At 45.4% G+C, this 19,126-nt stretch overlaps 1 protein-coding gene across 1 annotated transcript in view; it reads right to left on the reverse strand.

Annotated features, from left to right (window-relative positions):
* Nucleotides 1–19,126, reverse strand: part of acss3 (acyl-CoA synthetase short chain family member 3) — a gene marked incomplete at its 5' end in the record, with an annotated part of 31,078 nt that overhangs the window by 9,931 nt on the left and 2,021 nt on the right. Inside the window, 7 exons of the mRNA XM_083691877.1 lie at nt 9,556–9,659; nt 13,267–13,418; nt 15,204–15,299; nt 15,414–15,494; nt 16,442–16,582; nt 17,943–18,077; nt 18,936–19,124. Of these exons, the coding sequence (XP_083548003.1) occupies nt 9,556–9,659; nt 13,267–13,418; nt 15,204–15,299; nt 15,414–15,494; nt 16,442–16,582; nt 17,943–18,077; nt 18,936–19,124 (898 nt within the window). The remainder of the gene's footprint in view (nt 1–9,555; nt 9,660–13,266; nt 13,419–15,203; nt 15,300–15,413; nt 15,495–16,441; nt 16,583–17,942; nt 18,078–18,935; nt 19,125–19,126) is intronic.

The following is a 19,126-nucleotide window of genomic DNA, read 5'->3' on the forward strand; positions in this document are numbered from 1 at the left end:
TCACAGATTTGTACACACCTGACTGACACACACACACACACACACAAACAAACAATCTTGAGGCAATTATGTGGCCATTCGTGTGTGTGTGTGTGGGAGATTGGGTTGTTCTGATGATGTGCGGTTGCTAGGGTAAGTCTAGGTCCAAGGCTGAGAGCGATCAGACAGGGGGCCGAGGTCAGGAGCCCCCTACTGGGGTGGAGGGAGGGGAGAGAGTTGAGAGATGGCAAACAGCACTGACACACATTCCAGCAGCACCGCCCAGGCTTTCATCTCTCTGGTGACCTGTCTGCAAACAATACCAGGGATCCAATACTCAGACCATCAACTTCTTATGTGTGCTTATTAAGCACGAGAACAGAGAGAGAAAAGAAGATGACTGTTCTTGAATATATGAGGCCATATATTCGTCTGCTATATTTAACAATGTACTTCGTGTTACAAGCACATAAGAAGAAAAGTCCATAGACTTCTCACAGCTGAAAAGCATAATGGCCCTGACCCAAGGGCCTCAATAAGGAGCCACATTGAGCGATTCAGACAGCTCTGAGTCTTGACATCATTGCCAGTCAGCTGGAGTGTCAGACAGAGGTAGCCCCACTGTAGCGCAGGTTAATCAAGCCCTGCTGGTTGGGCCAGCTGTACCTGTGACAGAGAGAACGGACCTGCATACCCTTTCATACCAGGACGCCATCTACCAGCCAGGCCCATCACTGGCGGCTGGGAGGAGATTGTCAAATATATACAATTACAACCTTTTACAGCTGCAGGGCTGGATCACAGGATCACAGACACACACACACACACACACACACACACACACACACACACACACACACACACACACACACACACAGGAATAGAGAGGGAAATTAAGCGACTTCAGAGAAAAAAAATACATACCTCCCCCGCCATTTCAAATGCCTCTCCCACAAAAACGTGCAGAGTTGTGCATACAAATACGCCAATTAACTTCGTAATGAACAACCTCCAGCATATGTCAGAAGAGCCAAGCACGCAGGTAAACAAGCCAGTGCCAAGAGCATAGGCATCCACTCAGGCTGGAGGAGCTGACGCTACCTAGCCTCTGGTGAGTGTCTGAGGTAGCACAAACACAGCTCTGCTCTCTCTCTCTCTCTCTCTCAGAGGAGCGCCAGCCTAATTACTCCAACGGCTCGCCCACCATGCCGACACCGAGGACTCTTAATGAGGCCAGTCTGTGGAAAGTGAGCCATATGGAGGTGAGTAACACCAGGGCAGAGCCGCACTCCCCCACGCACAGCACACAGGTGGGCACGACGGAAAACAAGGAGAGAAGGTTGGGGGGGGCGAATGAGAGGCTTTTGTCTGAATATAGACTGCGTATGTATGTATCTTGGGTAGGGTACCCAGAGAGACTAGCGTGCTTGTAAATGGTAATGACAAAGAATGAAAAGAGGCTAGTAGAGAAGTGTAGGTCATGAGATGTGACTGATCTAATGAAGTGCAGTACAGACAGCAATGGGATGTCATTTTGCTACTACTGCTGATCAAGGGAGGTTATACTGTATGTATTACCAGAAGATTTGTATTGGGATAGTGTTGCATTAGATTGTACACTCAACAAACACTTTATTAGAAACACTATACTAATACTGGGTAGGGCCTCCCTTTGCTCTCAAAACAGCCTCAATTCTTTGTGGCATTGATTCCACAAGATGTTGGAAAGATTCCTTTGAGATTCTGGTCCCTGATGACATGATTGCATCACACAATTCCTGCAGATTTTTCATGCTGGAAGTAGCCATTAGAAGATGGGTAAATTGTGGCCATGAAGGGATGCACATGGTCAGCAACAATACCTAAATAGGCTGTGGCTTTCAAGTGATGATTGATTGGTATTAACGGGCCCAAAGTGTGCCAAGAAAACATTCCCCACACCATTACTCCACCTGACAAGGTGTACAGGTGTTCCTAATAAAGTGTTCAGTGAGTGTATATATTGTATATAATAACGTACTGTATAGTGATGTATTTTTATTTTTAATAAATGTCTATGGTATGACCTATAAGTTGTACATTACACTACAGTAGTGACATGAAAATAATGTGAGGAGAAAGTATATCCCTGTTGAGAAAAACATCGATTTTCTACGTTGAAGCCCTTGTGCTGACACTAGCTCATGTTTGTGGGCCAGACAGAGGAGAAGGGAGATACCCAGTCAGTCGCCTCTACCTGACTGTAATCTCAGCCTCCATCAGCCACTTCACACTGGTGAGCCAGGCTCTGCCAACTGGAAACACTCCGGTTGCCCAGCAACGGTGATGACATAAGCAACCTTCATCAGTATCCCTCCCTCCCTCTCCCCCCTACCTCCCGCTCCACCCCCAGTGCGTGGTTCTTAAAATAGCGCACAGATTATTATCAGGCTTCAAAGTAGCTGCCATTTCTCCTTCTTATTTTTTGTCTCATACATATGTACACAGGGGGGAGATTAGTTGGTATCCAGATAGATTTGGGGAAGGGGGGGGGTTGAAGGCTCTGTGTGTGTGTGTGTGTGTGTGTGTGTGTGTGTGTGTGTGTGTGTGTGTGTGTGTGTGTGTGTGTGTGTGTGTGTGTGTGTGTGTGTGTGTGTGTGTGTGTGTGTGTGTGTGTGTGTGTGTGTGTGTGTGTGTGTGTGTGTGTGTGTGTGTGTGTGTGTGTGTGTGTGTGTGTGTGTGTGTGTGTGTGTGTGTGTGCGCGCGCGCGAGTGTGTGCGCGCGAGTGTGTGCGTGTGTGTGTCTGACTGAAGTGTATAGATGTCTGTGCTGAAAATGGAGACAGAGGTTGATACTCTTGCTGGGGGGGCAGGAGAGAGAGAGAGAGAGAGAGAGATAGAGAGAACAAAGTGCTTCTCTTTGAGTCGACTCGGTTCATCCCCTCACTATGGGACACGCACTCTGTGTACCTATTCGCTGAAGACCCTATACAATCACACCTGGTACAGGTTGTTGACGCTTGCAGGCGTAGACAGCATGTTTACCGCCCGTCTATATATAGGACCTAGCAAGCATTTTCTCCTTTCCACTCTTCATTTGCTGACTGTCCGAAGCGTACTGTTCTCATAGCAAGTGTACTTGCTCAGCAAACTTCCTTCCTTCTTTTCTACCCACCATCTTCTCCCTCTTGTCTCAATTGTTAGGAGGGTGTGAGAAATATAATTGCTTGTTCGCAGGATGTGCTCAAGCTCTACACAGCGTTTCTAGCCTGAAGCACTCTTCTCCCTGCCTGAAGCAATCACGTCCTGGTCAGAATGGACAATATGTCCACAGTGGCATACGTCAATTGCCAAGGAGGAACGCGCTTCTCTCCGACTCCCGTCTGTGACACGGTGATTGTTGGCGTGGAGCAGCAAACTTTTGTTGTCCCTCAGGGCCACTCATTTGCAAGGAAAACTGAACACAGGAGCGGACTTACTGTGGGGAGGACCCCTTCCAGGGGAATGGCGACTACACCCACAGGTTGTCCAAGAGGTTTGGAGACACTGAGGCAGGGTTTCCCAAACTTTTTTTCCTCTTACGACCCCAAATTGACATCAATCATTTCCAGTGACCCCAACAACTTGATCGTCGGAGGGCCAATTGTACCATCCTCATCCCGAGCTGACGGATCTATGGGTCTGGCCTATAAAAGGTCCAACCTCAGCGTCTGGGCACACTCCACCCATGAGTTGGCAGCATCGTTGGCCCTGTTCAAGGGTGCCTCTGTCTCAGTGATATGTACCTTTCAAAGGTTTTACAGCCTGGACGTGACAACGGCCTGGTTTGGAGACTGTGTGACGTAGACAGGGTACTTGTGTCCATACAGGTTTCCAGTCGGGACCAGGCAATCAGGTTGTATTGCAGCGAGGGATCGAACAGAGTCGCCTGAAAGAGAACTACAGGTTACAAATGTAACCCAGGTTCTCTGTAGGAGTTGATTGAAACACAGAATAGATCAGCGAATCAAGCTCACAGTGTGTGGGGCTGAAATGATCCTGCCGAGAGCACATGAAAGCAGTGAGCGCACAAATCATTTTACTTGATACCAGAAAACTAATCTCAACACTGCTCTGGCAAAATGAGATTTGATTCAGAAACAAAATCCAATAAAAAATCTAATCATATTCAAAGCCAAATTGGTCAATCAGTCAAAACTCTGCCAGCAAGCTTTTGCAACGGGGAACATGTAATATGACGTTAATATGTGATCAGCGACAATAATTCATACATACATTCAGCTGCAACTAATCACAGGCATCATTTATAAGGGTGTGAAATTAGCCATTCACATGCTAGATCACAGAGTGGAAGAGAGAGTACTTCTCACAGTATTTCTTCTTGCTATTTGGCAGGACGGCACTGTAATGAATAATGAGAAAGAATAGCATTCACTTGTGTCTAAAATTCAATAAGATATAAATTTAAGCACCTTGGTCTCATAAGTATGGATCAATGTTGGACAAGTACACCACACAAACTACTGTATGGCCATTATTTCTATTGCCTGTACTCCACCATGCTATATACCTCCTCCATCTCTCTGCAGTGGGTTCATAAGGAAGCCAAACCTGTTGCTGTCAGCTCCTGCTGTTTGAAACCCGGGGCCTGCTGTAGATATGAGGGAATCTCTGAATGGCAGAGGCAGTGCTCCTGGCTCTCTGTGAAGGTGCAGTTTTACCAAACAGCAGTGGTAAACAACTACACTGGGTTTGGGTAGGGAGAACACCGGGGGGTTGACCAGAGACTGCTGCCTACACACACTGTCATTCTCTCAGGCAGGCGTACTGTGTGCATGCTTTCATCTTTGAAATGGTCTTGTGTCAAAGATGGTTAGAATCACAATAGACCCCAATCGTTAATGGGATTGATGTCTGCTCCTGAAATTAAGAAATAAACTATTCTGAAATATGTCAGAGATACACAGTACCATTACGTAAATAATCCCCAGGCTTCCAGGGCATTCCCATCTCACATTTCTAAGCACCCTCACACCCTTGCTCTCCCTTTGGCAAGGCATGCTTTCCTCTTTTGTCTGAGGTGATGATTCAATAAGGTCTGCAGTGATGTCGAGTGTGTGCGGAGAGATAGGAGAGATGGAGACAGTGAGCCTTGGAGTAAGCCTCCACCTCCCCCCTCCCCCCCCTGCTGTGAGCTCGCCGTCTGCATCAGTAAACTACACCATCCACAATCCCTGAGGAGGAGACCAATTCTAATGCATGCATAGGCGCCCACCACCACCACCACATGACACTGATCAGTTCTAGTATCTGACTGCATAAGACAGCGTCTCCTCTCTGCACATTCATCCCAATCAGAATCAGATTGCCAAGTCATTCCGCCTTTAGAAACTCCGGGTCTCTATTCCCTCACGGTGTGCGTGCTGATTTCATACCATCGATTTCAGCTCTCCTTTGCAGAATATTGCATTACTAAAGCAGAGAGATTAGAGGGCGTATGGTGGAAAGATTCATATGAAACTCTGAGAGTAATCGAATTTGTTCAATTTGTATCCATTTTGCAGGGTAGCGTAGGACTAGTTCACTCTCCTCAGTCTTCACAGTAAAGCCCCCAGGATGGATACAGGCAGATTGCACCGGAAGGACAGAGCTTTAGAGGCACTGCACGTTCTTTTAAGTAGAAAGCGTGTGTCATGGTTTATTCAACAAACAACAGTTGGGAGGGATGCAAGAATATTTACGTTAAATTCACTCTTTGATTCAAGGATAACTTCCCAGAAGTCTACATCCTTTCAAAAGAACACACAGAATACCAAAAACATTATTTTTTTCACAGAGCAGTTTCAGTGGTTTTAGGATTACAGCAGAGGCCTTGTCTAATACATTTCCAATACTGACTCCAACCAGAGGCAGTCACTATCTGAGTAAGCTAGCGAATTTCAACCAGTAATTAATTTATTATTTTGCAGTAACTGCCATTCGTCTTTTTAAAAATACACATGGAAGAGGGTTCTGATAAAACTGAGTAACTGATAACTGGGTTTGATGGATGACCTGTCACTGCAGTGTTGCAAAATCCTTCAATGACTCATGCTTATAGTCAAGTGCGAATCTCACTGCCACAACACTTTGGCCATATCAAACCAAATTATTCATGTCTACACATCAAGGTAAAAATCAATAATGATCAAACATGGACATATGCAGCAGTCAATCTGACAGGAAATGCAGTAGTATTAGCCAAAAGATTGAACCATGTCTAAACCTCTGACAGAAACATGTCTGCTGTAGAAGTCTTGTAATTGGTCCAAACTGCCAACAATGGAGGACAGAACACGCCTGCAGCCCTCTCTTCTCTCTCAGCAACACAGACCGTGTGGACTAGAAACTGCCCCACATCAACAAATGACTTCATTCATTACACCCCGTTTACGTATTGAGTCTGTCTGAGTCAATCTATTCCGTCTCTCACTCACACAGAGGTACTTACACACACACACACACACACACACACACACAGTCATTCCAATCTCCTATTCACGCATGGACACACACACACTCCAATCTCATTTTCATGCATGCGCACACACACACGCACATACACCGAGAAAGAGAAACAGAGAAATAGAGAGAGAGAGAGAGAGAGAGAAAGCAAGCCCAGTGTGAGAGGAGGAGAGTTTTAGTATTGTCAGACAGACTCCTCCATTCTCCAGTGAACAGGTTGAGAACTCCAGGCCTTTATCCCCACCGAGGGCTTGGAGCTTAGCACTGCCTGTCAGCCACCAATCACACGGCCCGTCAGTAGACAAGGCTCCCCCGCTCAGCATTTGCAACTCAGAAAGAAGTTATGAAGGTGCCAGGGCTACTTTTCCAACTGAATCTAACAGGACTGAAGCTTTACTGACAGACCAGCGGACAATACACAGACAGTGTGATGGAATTGTACTACCCCTTCAGGGCATGTACACTGAGAGGAAGAGAGAGAGCCCTAAGGACATGCTCTGAGAGTCAGCCTGTCGTCTACAATAAACCTCACCACCTCAACTTTGCTGTTTGACAATCTCCTGAGAGAGGGTGATCGGGCAAGGAAGTTGACCCACACACACACACACACACACACACGCACGCGCTCTGGGAGGGGATGGTTTGAACACATGCAGAGTGATACATATTTGATAAAGCTCTGTCCTCGTCTGAGCTAATAATACCTGCTGGACAGGCTCTGAGACATTAAAGGCAGGTATGGAGACAGCGACTGACTGTCCTCTGGACTGTGTGTGTGTGTGTGTGTGTGTCCTAACTCTGCATCACACCGGTAGAGACAGACCAGACCAACCCTAACCCAGGAGCTGGACTGACAATCATACACCACCACCTCTTCTTCCCCACTACCCCCCTGGACAAGTTTCTCTCCTGTAAAAGGTAATTCTTCCTTCTTCTAGCATTGTGACTGCCAATAACCCTGGTCCTAGCATAGATTACATTTTCTTATGAAAATGATGACTGATAGATAGATGATTCACTTACAACAAATACATTTATTTAAGTAAGTCGCTTTGGATAAACGCGTCTGCTAAATGTCATAAATGTAATGTAAATGAAAACCTTTGTGGTTTAACACTGTAACAGTAAGTTAGCATCCACTTCCAGGGTGGGCTAAAAGAGACACGCCTCAGCCAACGGGCTAATCCAGGTTGAGATCAGAGAAACTCTGGGTTGATCCGTTCTCACTTGTACATCCTCAAGGTCGATGCTTTTTCAACCGGGGTATTGATTTGGTTATTTAATGCAGCGATGTCCGGTCGTTTTAATGCAGAGATGCCCGGTCGATTCTCTGCTGGTCTGGCCGCAGGAAAATAACCCATGAGAAGAGATTCAACACCCCTCTCTCATGCCCTCCGCCACCGCCACATTTATCAGAGTTCACTGGGCTTGGGGTAATGGAGCTGTGGGAGAGAGAGAGAGTGTGTGTGTGTGTGTGTGTGTGTGTGTGTGTGTGTGTGTGTGTGGGGGGGGGGGGGGGGGGGGGTGGGGGGCATTTGCCCAATGGCTGGCTGCCTGGAACGTTGGCAGAGAGTTCTCATCCAGCAGCTAATAGGGTCTCAGCGATTCTAAGGTCATTATGGGAATGTGACGAGGGAAAACTATGAAATATAATAATGCAGAGTGGCCCTGCACTCAGAAACCCTAATTACACACGTCATCACCAAGCAAACAGACAAACAGGGATGATGGAGGAGAGAACAATTGTGTGCTTCACAACCAGCGTACTTCTTTTTTTTCCCAAGCAAATCAAATCAAATTGTAATTGTCACGTAAACCGCATACAGCCGTAATTGACACAGTGAAATGCTCTGGGATCTTGCTCCTCGCTCAACAACAACGGTCAGCAACAATCAACACGTCAACACTGACACCAATTAAAAAAGTGACAATAGAAGAAAAGGGACAATTACAGTAGTCGGAGCGTGTGAGCAAAGCAGAGCGAGGGAGGAGTGGATACTGTAAACATCGGAGCGTCGGCCTTCTCTCCCACTATTTTGCAGATATGCCAATAAATCTTGCATGGAAATGTGTTTCGTCAGAGACATGATAAAGCCATCCCAGCCCTCCTAATACTGCCTCCCAGCCCTGTGTCTCTTTTATTACTGAGCAAAATGCTCTGTTTTCTCATTACTTTAAAACAAATATGGTAAACACTTCACATGTCGGAGTCTGTTAAATTGGATAAATGATTGCTGGAAACAAAGAAACAAACGGAGAGGATTTTGAGCCGCAACCTTTTTTTCTGCGAGTGGTTTTGGAGTGGTTTTGGAGCGGAGCGTGGGAGAGGATGTGGAATGAGGGGGTGGAGCACGCGAGCACGTGCTCTGACCAGCATAACTCCCTCTCCGGTCCTCGTCCTCATCTATTCTAAAGCTATCTGAAGCTACTGGACTATGGATAATGACAGAGGCTCTCCCATTCTGAGGGAGATATTAATTCAGTAAGATTGAGATCTGAGCTGATTGTGTTCATTGGGTGGTTATGGGACTGGAGTGAAAGCCTTAGGGCTCGGAGGCTCCTCCAAACCCAAACGATCGTGGGCTAATTCCTAAGCTCTAATCAGCTTAAAGTACAGCACTTTGTAAAAGTAATGCCCTATCCTCTGGTGTACTGTATGCAGTAATCGTATATGTGGGAAGAAGGATGTATAAAATCTAAAACATAACGAATGTGCTCGATTACTACAGAGGGGCTTTCAGGGAACGGTGATACTGAGGAGGTCAATCGTTTCTCAAAGCTAACTCATGTCAATGGGCTGATAAAATACTACAAACACTACATTTGCGGTTCTCTCACACTTACGATTTCGGAGCCCACCACACAGATGGAGTCAAATCATAATCGAAGTCAAACGGTGCTCAGATAATAGGATATTTTTAATTTAAAAAATGTTCCATATATACTTTCAATATGAGCCTTCACTCATGATCCTTCCGGAAGCCACAGGCATGCAGGCGAAGTAATGGAGACCATGGAGAAAGTAACAGGGAAAACCATTCTCTTCTCTTAAATGTGGTGTCCGTCGAGAGGCTCCAGCTAATGAAATTCTTACCAGTCTGCCACCAGTGGTCCAGCACAGGCACTCTGAAGCTCCTCTTGGCCCATTCTAGTGTCTCCACATCACAGCGCTCCCCAGCCACAAACAGGCTCCGTAATCTGGAGGAGGAGAGACATCTGTCAATCACTGTCAGCCAAGGTAAAATGCAACGTGTCGGAGCTCTATCAAAAACAATGTAACAGGCAGAAGAACATACAACTGGCCTCTCAACTTAGCAATGCTCCATCATCAGGTATGCGTTTCAATTTGTCTCTTTTGGTGGTCTACCTCTCCGGTAAGCTATGATATCAATAAAAGCGGACTTCAAGAACCTCTTGCCATGTTCGGGATGTTCCTCATCTTAATTTTCCCCAAGTCAATCTTAATGTCCGCCTCTAGTTGCCTCACCTGTCTCATACCAATGTAACAAAGTGGACGATGAACAAATACGTGGACATTTCAAAAGCTGTATTTACTCAGAGAGTAAATACCTCCCTCTTACTCTATGTAGATAAAGACATGCTCATCTTTACTCCTCCTTTACCTTGAAGTGGTCTGATAAAGCAGAGAAGCTCCTCTCCTCCTGGTCAACACCATCTGAGAAACATTCTTCTCCGTGGTCTCATGTCACAGAACAACCCCAGGAGTTCTAATATGCATGAGTCGATTATCTGGGTCAATCCCAGGGCCTTCTTGTTATTTTAATGGGAATGACAAGAGACGCAGGTCACAGATCTCTTCTGAACACGCCAGAGAAATCCTATCGAGATCCTATAGACGTCTGAGAGAGATGGCTGCTGCTGTTCACTCTGTATTCCACATTGTCCCAATTTAAATCTCATCCGTGTCTCCTTTATCTGAGTTCCTCAGCCCCAAAATTCTGAAAGAGTTTAAGCGCAGATGTTGAGCGAAACAGCCTTGGATGGATCTGTGTATAATTCATGAGGGTGGGTTGGTGAAGGCCAAGCATATTTTCAGCGTATGTTCAGAGGCGCAGCTTCAGCCTTGAATGTGCAGCAATAGTGCGATGCCTAATCTCAATAAAGAGCTGGTGCGGGGAGAAGTTTGCATCTCAATGAATGATGACACCTTCACCTCCATAATAATTCCAATTGGCGTGCCTGTGCTTGCTAATTTCTGTGTGTGTGTGCGTGTGTGTGTTACTCAATACAACTTGCAAAGACAAAAAATAGTGAACAGCCTATTCCTTGCAAGACGACGAACATTCTTAGGTACAGAGGGATATAAATGGGGTAGATCTTCGGACAAGCAGCACAGCGAGTCAAGTGCGAGCCTGAACTCAGTGAGCCAAGCTGCCTGGTGCTGTGAGCTGGAAAACGTTATCGACTGGAGTCATGCACTTTGTCACCCATTTAAGACTCGAGCCGGAGCTACGCGATATGAAACGCTACTGACTGAGTGCCTGCTCTTCTGCCGCTCCGCCGTTGTGTTTGCTCCTCCGGGGGTTTAAACAGCCGAGCTTGACATCCTGCTGCAGAGAGCTCCCATACCCCGTTTTCCCATTATTTTTTTCTGACATCCAGGGGCGAAAAGTGAAATTGCTCAAGCACGTTCGTAATGCCCCGAGGCTCTTACAGGACAAAACTATTCCACAGAAGCAAGTCACACCTTGTAATATCAATGTTCAACATGAAACGTCCAGATCAAATGTCAATACTGTGCTGATAATGGCTATTCATGGGGTTTGACAATTTAGAATTTTTGTTGTACAAGTATTGTACAGACACAATACAACTTCCTGAAAAGATTCAAGGTACAGCGGATAGAAAACAATCAACAGGTCTAATGGACAAATAGTAATGGACATAGCATGCCTCAGCAAACATGTCTTTGAACAAAAAAGACTGCTGTCCTGTCGATGTTAATACTGCATTGCTGTGATCCACTCACTTTCAGTTAGAACAACCAGTTAGTTTAGAGTATTGACACAACCTCTCAGGTTCCGCTGGAGACGACAGAATATCGACACCCACACTTGCGCTTGAAATCCTTTCTCCAATGCCCTGTCAACGACAGCGGTGGTTTGCTACAGCTCAGTGGTGCGTTTCAGAAGATTGGTGGAATTAGTTAGGCATGTCGTGTAATGAAGGTAGGAGCAGAGTGGTGTGCTGCAATGCGCTCTTATTATGAAAATTAGTCTGATGAATATTTCATGTTCTTTTCACCCCCTGGGCTATAGCACCCACAACCTACCACTGAACTGCCTGTTGCATGCTGATAGCAATGCACTGAGGAGATAGCAGCACCACTTCTTAGGACCAAGAATGTGTGAATTCAATTAAAACGACTCCCGTGGAGACAGTTCTGTGGCATTAATACTGTAGTTCACGAGGATTTATCAAAAGCTTTTCTTCTAAACTTCAAGCTGCAACAGAAAGAGAAAAAGAGGTGTAATTGTCATTAATTGCTATTGTGTTCAACATCGGTGAACTGCTTTCATTTTAACTCATTTCCAGAGCTGTCAAAAAAGATTGTTTCCCATAATTGTTAGTGTTGCCACTTGGATAATGGAAGAGTGATAATACTGATGTTATTTTTGATCAAAATTGATCGGCCTCAACATTCTGAAAGGTCACCCGGATATTTAACCGTCTCTGTCTGAAATTAAACTTTCACTTATTTTATTGCTGCCATTGTGTTTGTGGCTGTGTGAAATGTTTTTTCTTGGGGCAACAGGGAATTGCTGCAATCTCTCAGTAACCTGCTCCTTCCTCTGTGGAAAAGAAACATTAATATAAAGATACTGTACGGCACAGTAGCACATCACTAAACAAAATATTGCGGCTCAGTCTATCATAACAAATAGCATTGTGAATATCATGGTATTTGAGTCTACAAAACAGAAAGTCCAGGGAAACAAATGAAATGATTATTTGTGGGGTTTGTGTCTCAGATCTTGTTTGTTCGGGGTGCAATGCTGAGGAAAGGAACCATATACAACCAGCACACAAAAGACTATTACATCCACCACGGGAAGCTAGATTATTAAATAACTCACCAGAACCAGCAGTCATAGACCCTTGCTTTATGACTGTGTGCTTAAGAGAATTTTCTGTGCAATTGGACATTGGTGCATCAGGTGGAAATAAAGCTCAGTAAGTACTAGTAGGGCTACCATCACAGTTCCCTTTACAGTTGATAGGCATAGAGTGTATGTATGTACATATATATATTATGTATGCATGCCTGTGATTGCTGATACAACATAACTGTTAATTATTCAAGAAAATCCATATGGTGATAACACAATCAAAATGCTGTTCATCTCTGAACTCTATTGGTCGTGACCCGTGGAACGATTACCTGTGCGGTCAACACAGCAGTTTTCAGTAGAGTGGGGGCAGCAGGGGCAGCAGGGGCGCCGTGGCGTGATTCTAATAGGAGTGAGTTCTGTGACATGCTGCTGTGTGTTATCCATCCTGATTAAAACCCAATCAGGCTGCGATGAGAACACAGATCGTGAGCAATGGAGCTGGGAGAGAGAGAGAGAGACTGACCCTGCTCAAACAGATGGGCCAGGCCTAACAAGAGAGCAGGCCGGTAAGCCGCGCCAAAACCCCTCATCCGCTACGAGAACACCCCGGCCCTGTGTGGGCAGGGCCGTATTCTAGCCAAATTAGCCGTTAGCGGCTAAGAGAGGTTACATTGCATTGATATCTCGGTAGGCCTGTGTGAGGCATGGGTAGGATATGGGTGATTGGTTACCTGGTGAGTGGGTATTGACCCCCAACGGCTGCCTGCGGGTCGTGCTGGCGAATGGCTCGGATGGCGGTGGGCGCGGTGAACATGGAGGACACTCTGTGTTCTGATAGGACGCGGAAGAACGCCCCGGCGTCCGGCGTCCCGACAGGCTTGCCCTGCAGAGAGAGACCAGTTACAACTCTAAACCTGTGAGAGCACCGGTGGAGGCTGGTGGAGGTAGAAATTAGAGGACGGGCTGATTGTAATGCATGGAATGGAATCAGGAATGGTATCAAACATGTCTTTGATACCATTCCTCATTCCGTTCCATGCATTACAATGAGCCCGTCCTTGGATTCCTCTGGAAAGCACATACAGACTCCTACCTGCTTTACTATACATTACAGGTACAGTATATGTGTTATATGATTAAGCATTTACTGTATATGGAACATTTAGAGCAGGCTGCAGGATCATGGTTGTGGTGTGTGCAATAAGCAGCATTGCACACATGCAATGCTGCCTATTCCAAAGGGCCATTTATATTCTGTTTTTTCTTCAGTTGGAAAGTGTAGAAGGCAAGTGAACTTCTGTGTCGTTCAACGAGATGAACCCACTTCAACCAGCCTGTCCAGAATGAATATTCATGACCGGCTCTCTTTGAAACGGAGAGCAGATATTGGAAGGCAGCCATCGTGACAGATGGGCTGAAACCGATGGATTAGAAACAGGATTACACTATCGAGAAAGTATTGTGCGTCAACAAAGGCAATGCCAAGCAGGAGGATACCGGACAGCGATTCAGATATTAATTTTTCTAATGGCTCGGCTCGGCTGCTACTTCAGAGAGAGAAGAACAGCCAGATTAAAATGAACGGGGATAAACAAACCTGTGTTGGGCCTGGCTGTCGTTCCCTCTCTCGGGTCCATATTTGTGGACTGTGTATTGATCAGAGGATGGACAACGTGTATTGTGTGGAGAGTTAACGGATGACACGGCGGACAAGCTGTTGAAAACAGGAGTTGTTGGCGCTATCCAAGACAAACACAGGGCCCAAGACAAGAGGCAGGATGAATTCAACACCCACCTACAATCCGCTAGCAGCCGGGGAGACCAAAAGGCTAATGAGACGGATAGCCTGCCATGAGAACACACACACACACACACACCAAGGCTTAAACATCAGAATCAGAATCACTGCCAGCTCTACATGGAAATAGCCTCGACATACCAACGAACCAAGGGACCTTTTTTTTTCCAGGCCAGTGAATATTGGTTTAATGAGGTCAGAGTAAATCTGCAATAATGACCATGCGCTTGAATATCAAGAGCCCGTCTGAAACCATAATTACAATCCTAATATTAGATTTTTATCAAATCATGCATCAAAATGTGCATTAGGGGGGTCTTGTTTTCTGCTCATTCTATTTGAAGTGAGTAATGTGTGACTCATTTGGAATCACTGAGTGGAAGAGACAGGTCATTGAGAATGGCTGGTTGGTTTGTTTGTTGTTGCTTGGTTAACTGAAGTTAACTGACAGGCAGTAAAAAGTGCTGTCGGAAGTTAAGCAAGTCCTTTTTGTAGGCGCCACCTGATGACCCTCCTCCTCCTCCCACGCTGTTGTTTACAAACCAACGTGCATTGATTGCATGAAATGAAAACAGTCAGCCAAAGAAGTTCCCGATGCCAGCAATTCACAGGTAAACAGTGTGCATTCAATTCCCTATTAAAAAAAGATCGCCACCTCTATTTGAAGCATTTCTCTCCATTCCTCTCTTTATTTGAATCTGCAATCGCTGGTGAAATTCGCAGGATTGCACCGCCTCCCATCAGCCTTTTCAGATGTGTGCGCCGTCAAGGCTCTCGATTTCCATTTAAAGTGAGACTAAATTGACTGATAGCTGATAGGGAACAAGTCCACAGGTCATTGGATTAGACAGGCTTAGCTTAGCCACGTACCTCATAGAGAACGGTGGTGTTGCCGTGGAGGAGCGGGGCGTAGCATATGTAGGAGTGGCCCACGACCCAGCCCAGGTCAGACGCTGCCCACCATACCTAATCGTGGAGAGGGGAAGAGGAGAGGATACATAGGCTGTACTGAAATCCACCAGTCTGTGCTGTATGTTCTGCAGTACAAATAATAAAGTACACAGGGGGTTGTTGGCTTACCTCACCGGGATTGAGGCCATAAATATTTGACATGGTCCACTTTAACATCACAGCGTATCCAGCTGTGTCTCTGACAATGCCCTACGGACAAAACATTCCAGAGTGTTGAGGCAAGGTGTACTGTACACATTGCAACCAACCAAACAACCAAACAACCAAACAACCAAACAAACAAACAAGCTTTCAACTCGGGACCCAGGGAACCATCCTGCTCATACACACATACAGTACAGGACTGCATCACCAAGATGAACTGCAGTACTGTCTACACTAATTCCATCGCTTTTTCAAAGCAATTACTTTTGGATCAATTTTTTTCTTATTGTTTTTAAAACACGTGTCTGGACACGTGTAATATGATTTTCAATTCCACAACTGCACAGGACCAGGATTAAGGAGCTTCATTTCAGGTCATCGTCCCGCCAGTAGGCCAACCTATAGGAGTTCAGCTGTGCTCCATCTTACTGATGAGGCTGTTAGAGAGAACAGCAGGCAATAAAAGAGGTGTTTAAGAACCGAGGAGGTCCTAACCAGAAGGTGGATAGTTTATCTAACCCAGGTGTCAAGAAACAAAAGGAAGCTATCTGAAGCTGTGTTTTTTTCCGTTTCAACCAGGGGGAGGCTGGTGGAGGTAGAAATCGAAGGACGGGCACCATTTCTCACTCCATTCTATGCATGACAATGAGCCCGTCCTCCGATTTCTACCTCCGGCAGCCTCCCTTGATTGAAACCTGCCTCCGGGCTATTCTTCCACCTCCCGTGTCGTCCACTTTATATTCAGCGGTGCAGCTCCTGGTGTGAGAGCTGTGTCTCATCCATCTCAAGATGATCGTGTTTACAATGGACTTCAATCACATTGCAGAGCCAAAGAACAGGAAGGTTTAGTGCACGTTATTCATGTCCATCTGTTAGGATTAGGGTTACAGTAAGATTGAATGACTGCTTTGGGATAGCAGTGTGTGGACACTGTAAACCTTACACCCCGCTCTGATGATGAACGAGTTTTCTTTCTGGTGAGAGCTGTGTACCTTTGGAGTGCCAGTGGTCCCGGAGGTGTAGAGGACGTATAGAGGATGGTTGGCAGGGAGAGACACACAGTCGTGGGGACGAGCAGTGGCCATCTCCTCATCCCAGTCCAGGCTCAGGTCAGGGTGCATGGACACTCTATCCTGTTCCGGAGAAAACAACACATTCATTGACACGGTATAGTCAGGAGAAACACTTTCAGCCATTTTTGGTCAGGCAGACACGGGCGTCTCAAATGGCTGATGACTGTCTTGCACCAGGTTCTAAAGTATGTCATGGCGTTGCTAACATGGTGTTGCTAAACATGGTGTTGCTAAACTGCATCATTTAGATGAGTGAGCCTTCATGACTCGCGATATGAGGAATTCAAAATGTACAAAAGCTGCAGGGAGCAAGATAAGACAAGCCACAAAAATCCTCAGCTGCTTTTGAATTATTCTCTCACTCTCCAAACCACAGTGATATCACCCAGTGGAAAACTTCTCAGACTTAAGTGAGCCTTTCTGGTGAGTGCTGAATGAATCCCACTTCTCTTGAACCCTTCACTCGCTGCCTTTTAGCTTGGTATGGATTAATGGAGTTCCTTTAAAGTGATGTTATTTATTTATTATTATTGATGAGTTATTTAGTGACAAATTCTTGAAAGGAACTGTATTTTCATCCATGTATTTTCATGCTGTTCCCCGTTTCCAAACTGCGAGTAGTGATTTGTAAAACCAGTGACAAAGGCTCTTTATGTTTTTCCCGGTGCCACTGCATAAAAAAACTACAGTTTCCATGACAACACAAGAATTGCCACCTTAAAAGTATGTTCCTGTGTTGCATTATTAAAAATAGATGCGTCATGTAATAATCGTTTATGTAGCAGCAGCAGCAGCACTCAAAATCACGGTGCCAAACCCCATTGTGCTAACATATTTTAAAAATAGGTGGGGACAATAAAACTAGCCTAAATGTTATAACTTCAGGAAAGTGATCGCAAAAGCAATACAGTGCAATGCACTTTCAGAATGAGGTCTCCAAGCACAGATTCAGCAGATGTGTGAGTAAAAAAGAAACTCATTTCAGCTTGCTGGAGTACCATCATATTACTGTAATTGACCACTGGCTGTTAAGGGGGAAATTTGCCGTCTTATTCATCCCAGTACAGCCTCACTCTGGCCCTCCCCATGATGGCCTGGGACCCCATCTCAAGTGTTGGGTTGGGTGATTCATTCCCTCAGCAAAAAAACAGACACATTTTTCATGCGCTGAGCATCAACTTGCTCTCTACTACTCTATGCACCGTTTCTCCCTCCACCTCCCTTTGTTTCCACACGCCATTTAGGAGCAACAGATAAAATAATCGGATTCATATACTAGAACAGGAGCTGAGTTCCATTCATAACCTAATTACATTGCATCACTGATTGACGGGATCATGTACTGTATGCATCATACTGTACTATTGCATGTAGAAACAGTGTTGTTGTTGTTGTTGTTGTTGATGGGGTTGGGCCTCACCATGTTGGGGCGGTTGTAGATAAGGACCTTGGCGGGCTTGTGGGAGCTGAGCTCCAGGGCTCTCTCCACCAGGGGGATGTACTCCACTCTCCTGCCAGGCTCGATGCCAAAGGAGGCCGTCACTATCATCTTGGGCTGGAGGACACAGTGTTCACAGAGTATGTTAGTGGTACTGCAGCAAACCTAAGAGCTTGAACATCAGTGTCTGGTCCTGTAACGTTGATCTGGACAAGACCTCAATGATGACTGAGGTCATTTCGCAATGATATAACGCATTTCAAAAACGGTTAAATAAAATGTAAAAGCCATCTGATTCTGGATAATATGGTTCACAAACTGTATGTTAATATTGCTGATATTATCTCTAGATTACTCATTTAACATTTGTCACCTTTCTCATGTTACAGGTCAGATTGTATAAGGATATAAAGATGAATCTGTTTCATTCAATAGACAGTGACTCTCTTAAACAGGATAATCTATTCTCAAAAGCTTGAGTAGGAGTTGAAGATCTTTGAGGTTTTCTTCTCTGAAGTATATATATGCCATGGGCTTAAAAGGCTTTAGGTATATCAAATCCACAGTCAGGGTGGCAAAACTGGCTCATATCCCAGCTGCTTTGCTTAAATCCTTTAATTTTACACTTAACTTGACTTCCCAGAGACCTTTTCTACTGTAACATTACTGTATGTGCAGTGAAAGTGAGCCATCATTTATTTATTTCATGAGCTACTAAAATGGTACTTATACATTTGACATTTCCACTTCACAGACTATTCTAGCTTTAAACATGTTAAGGAAATTCAAAAGGACCTATGGAGAACATTGTATGAATGGAGCAAAACAGTATAGAGGGAACAATGAGAGTTGCCATATTCTGCTAGACATTCCTCTGAAGAAAAAGACATGAGGGAAGTAACAATAGAACCCTTGGTCTTCTTGCACATCCTATCAAACACAGACAATGTGGACGGTGTTGTTGCTGTGTCTGACCTTGGCATGGTTGATGCGGACTGACAGCTCCTTGGAAGCGAAGCCACCGAAGATGAGGCTGTGGGGGGCACCGATCCTGGCACAGGCCAGCATGGTGAACATGGCCTGTGGTACCATGGGCATGTAGATGATCACCAGGTCTCCTTTCTTCACCCCATGTTTCACCAGCACCCCTGCCAGTCTGGAGACCT

The sequence above is a fragment of the Argentina silus genome (assembly GCF_951799395.1).
Source record: "Argentina silus genome assembly, chromosome: 20".
In the NCBI taxonomy this organism is placed as follows: Eukaryota; Metazoa; Chordata; class Actinopteri; order Argentiniformes; family Argentinidae; genus Argentina; species Argentina silus.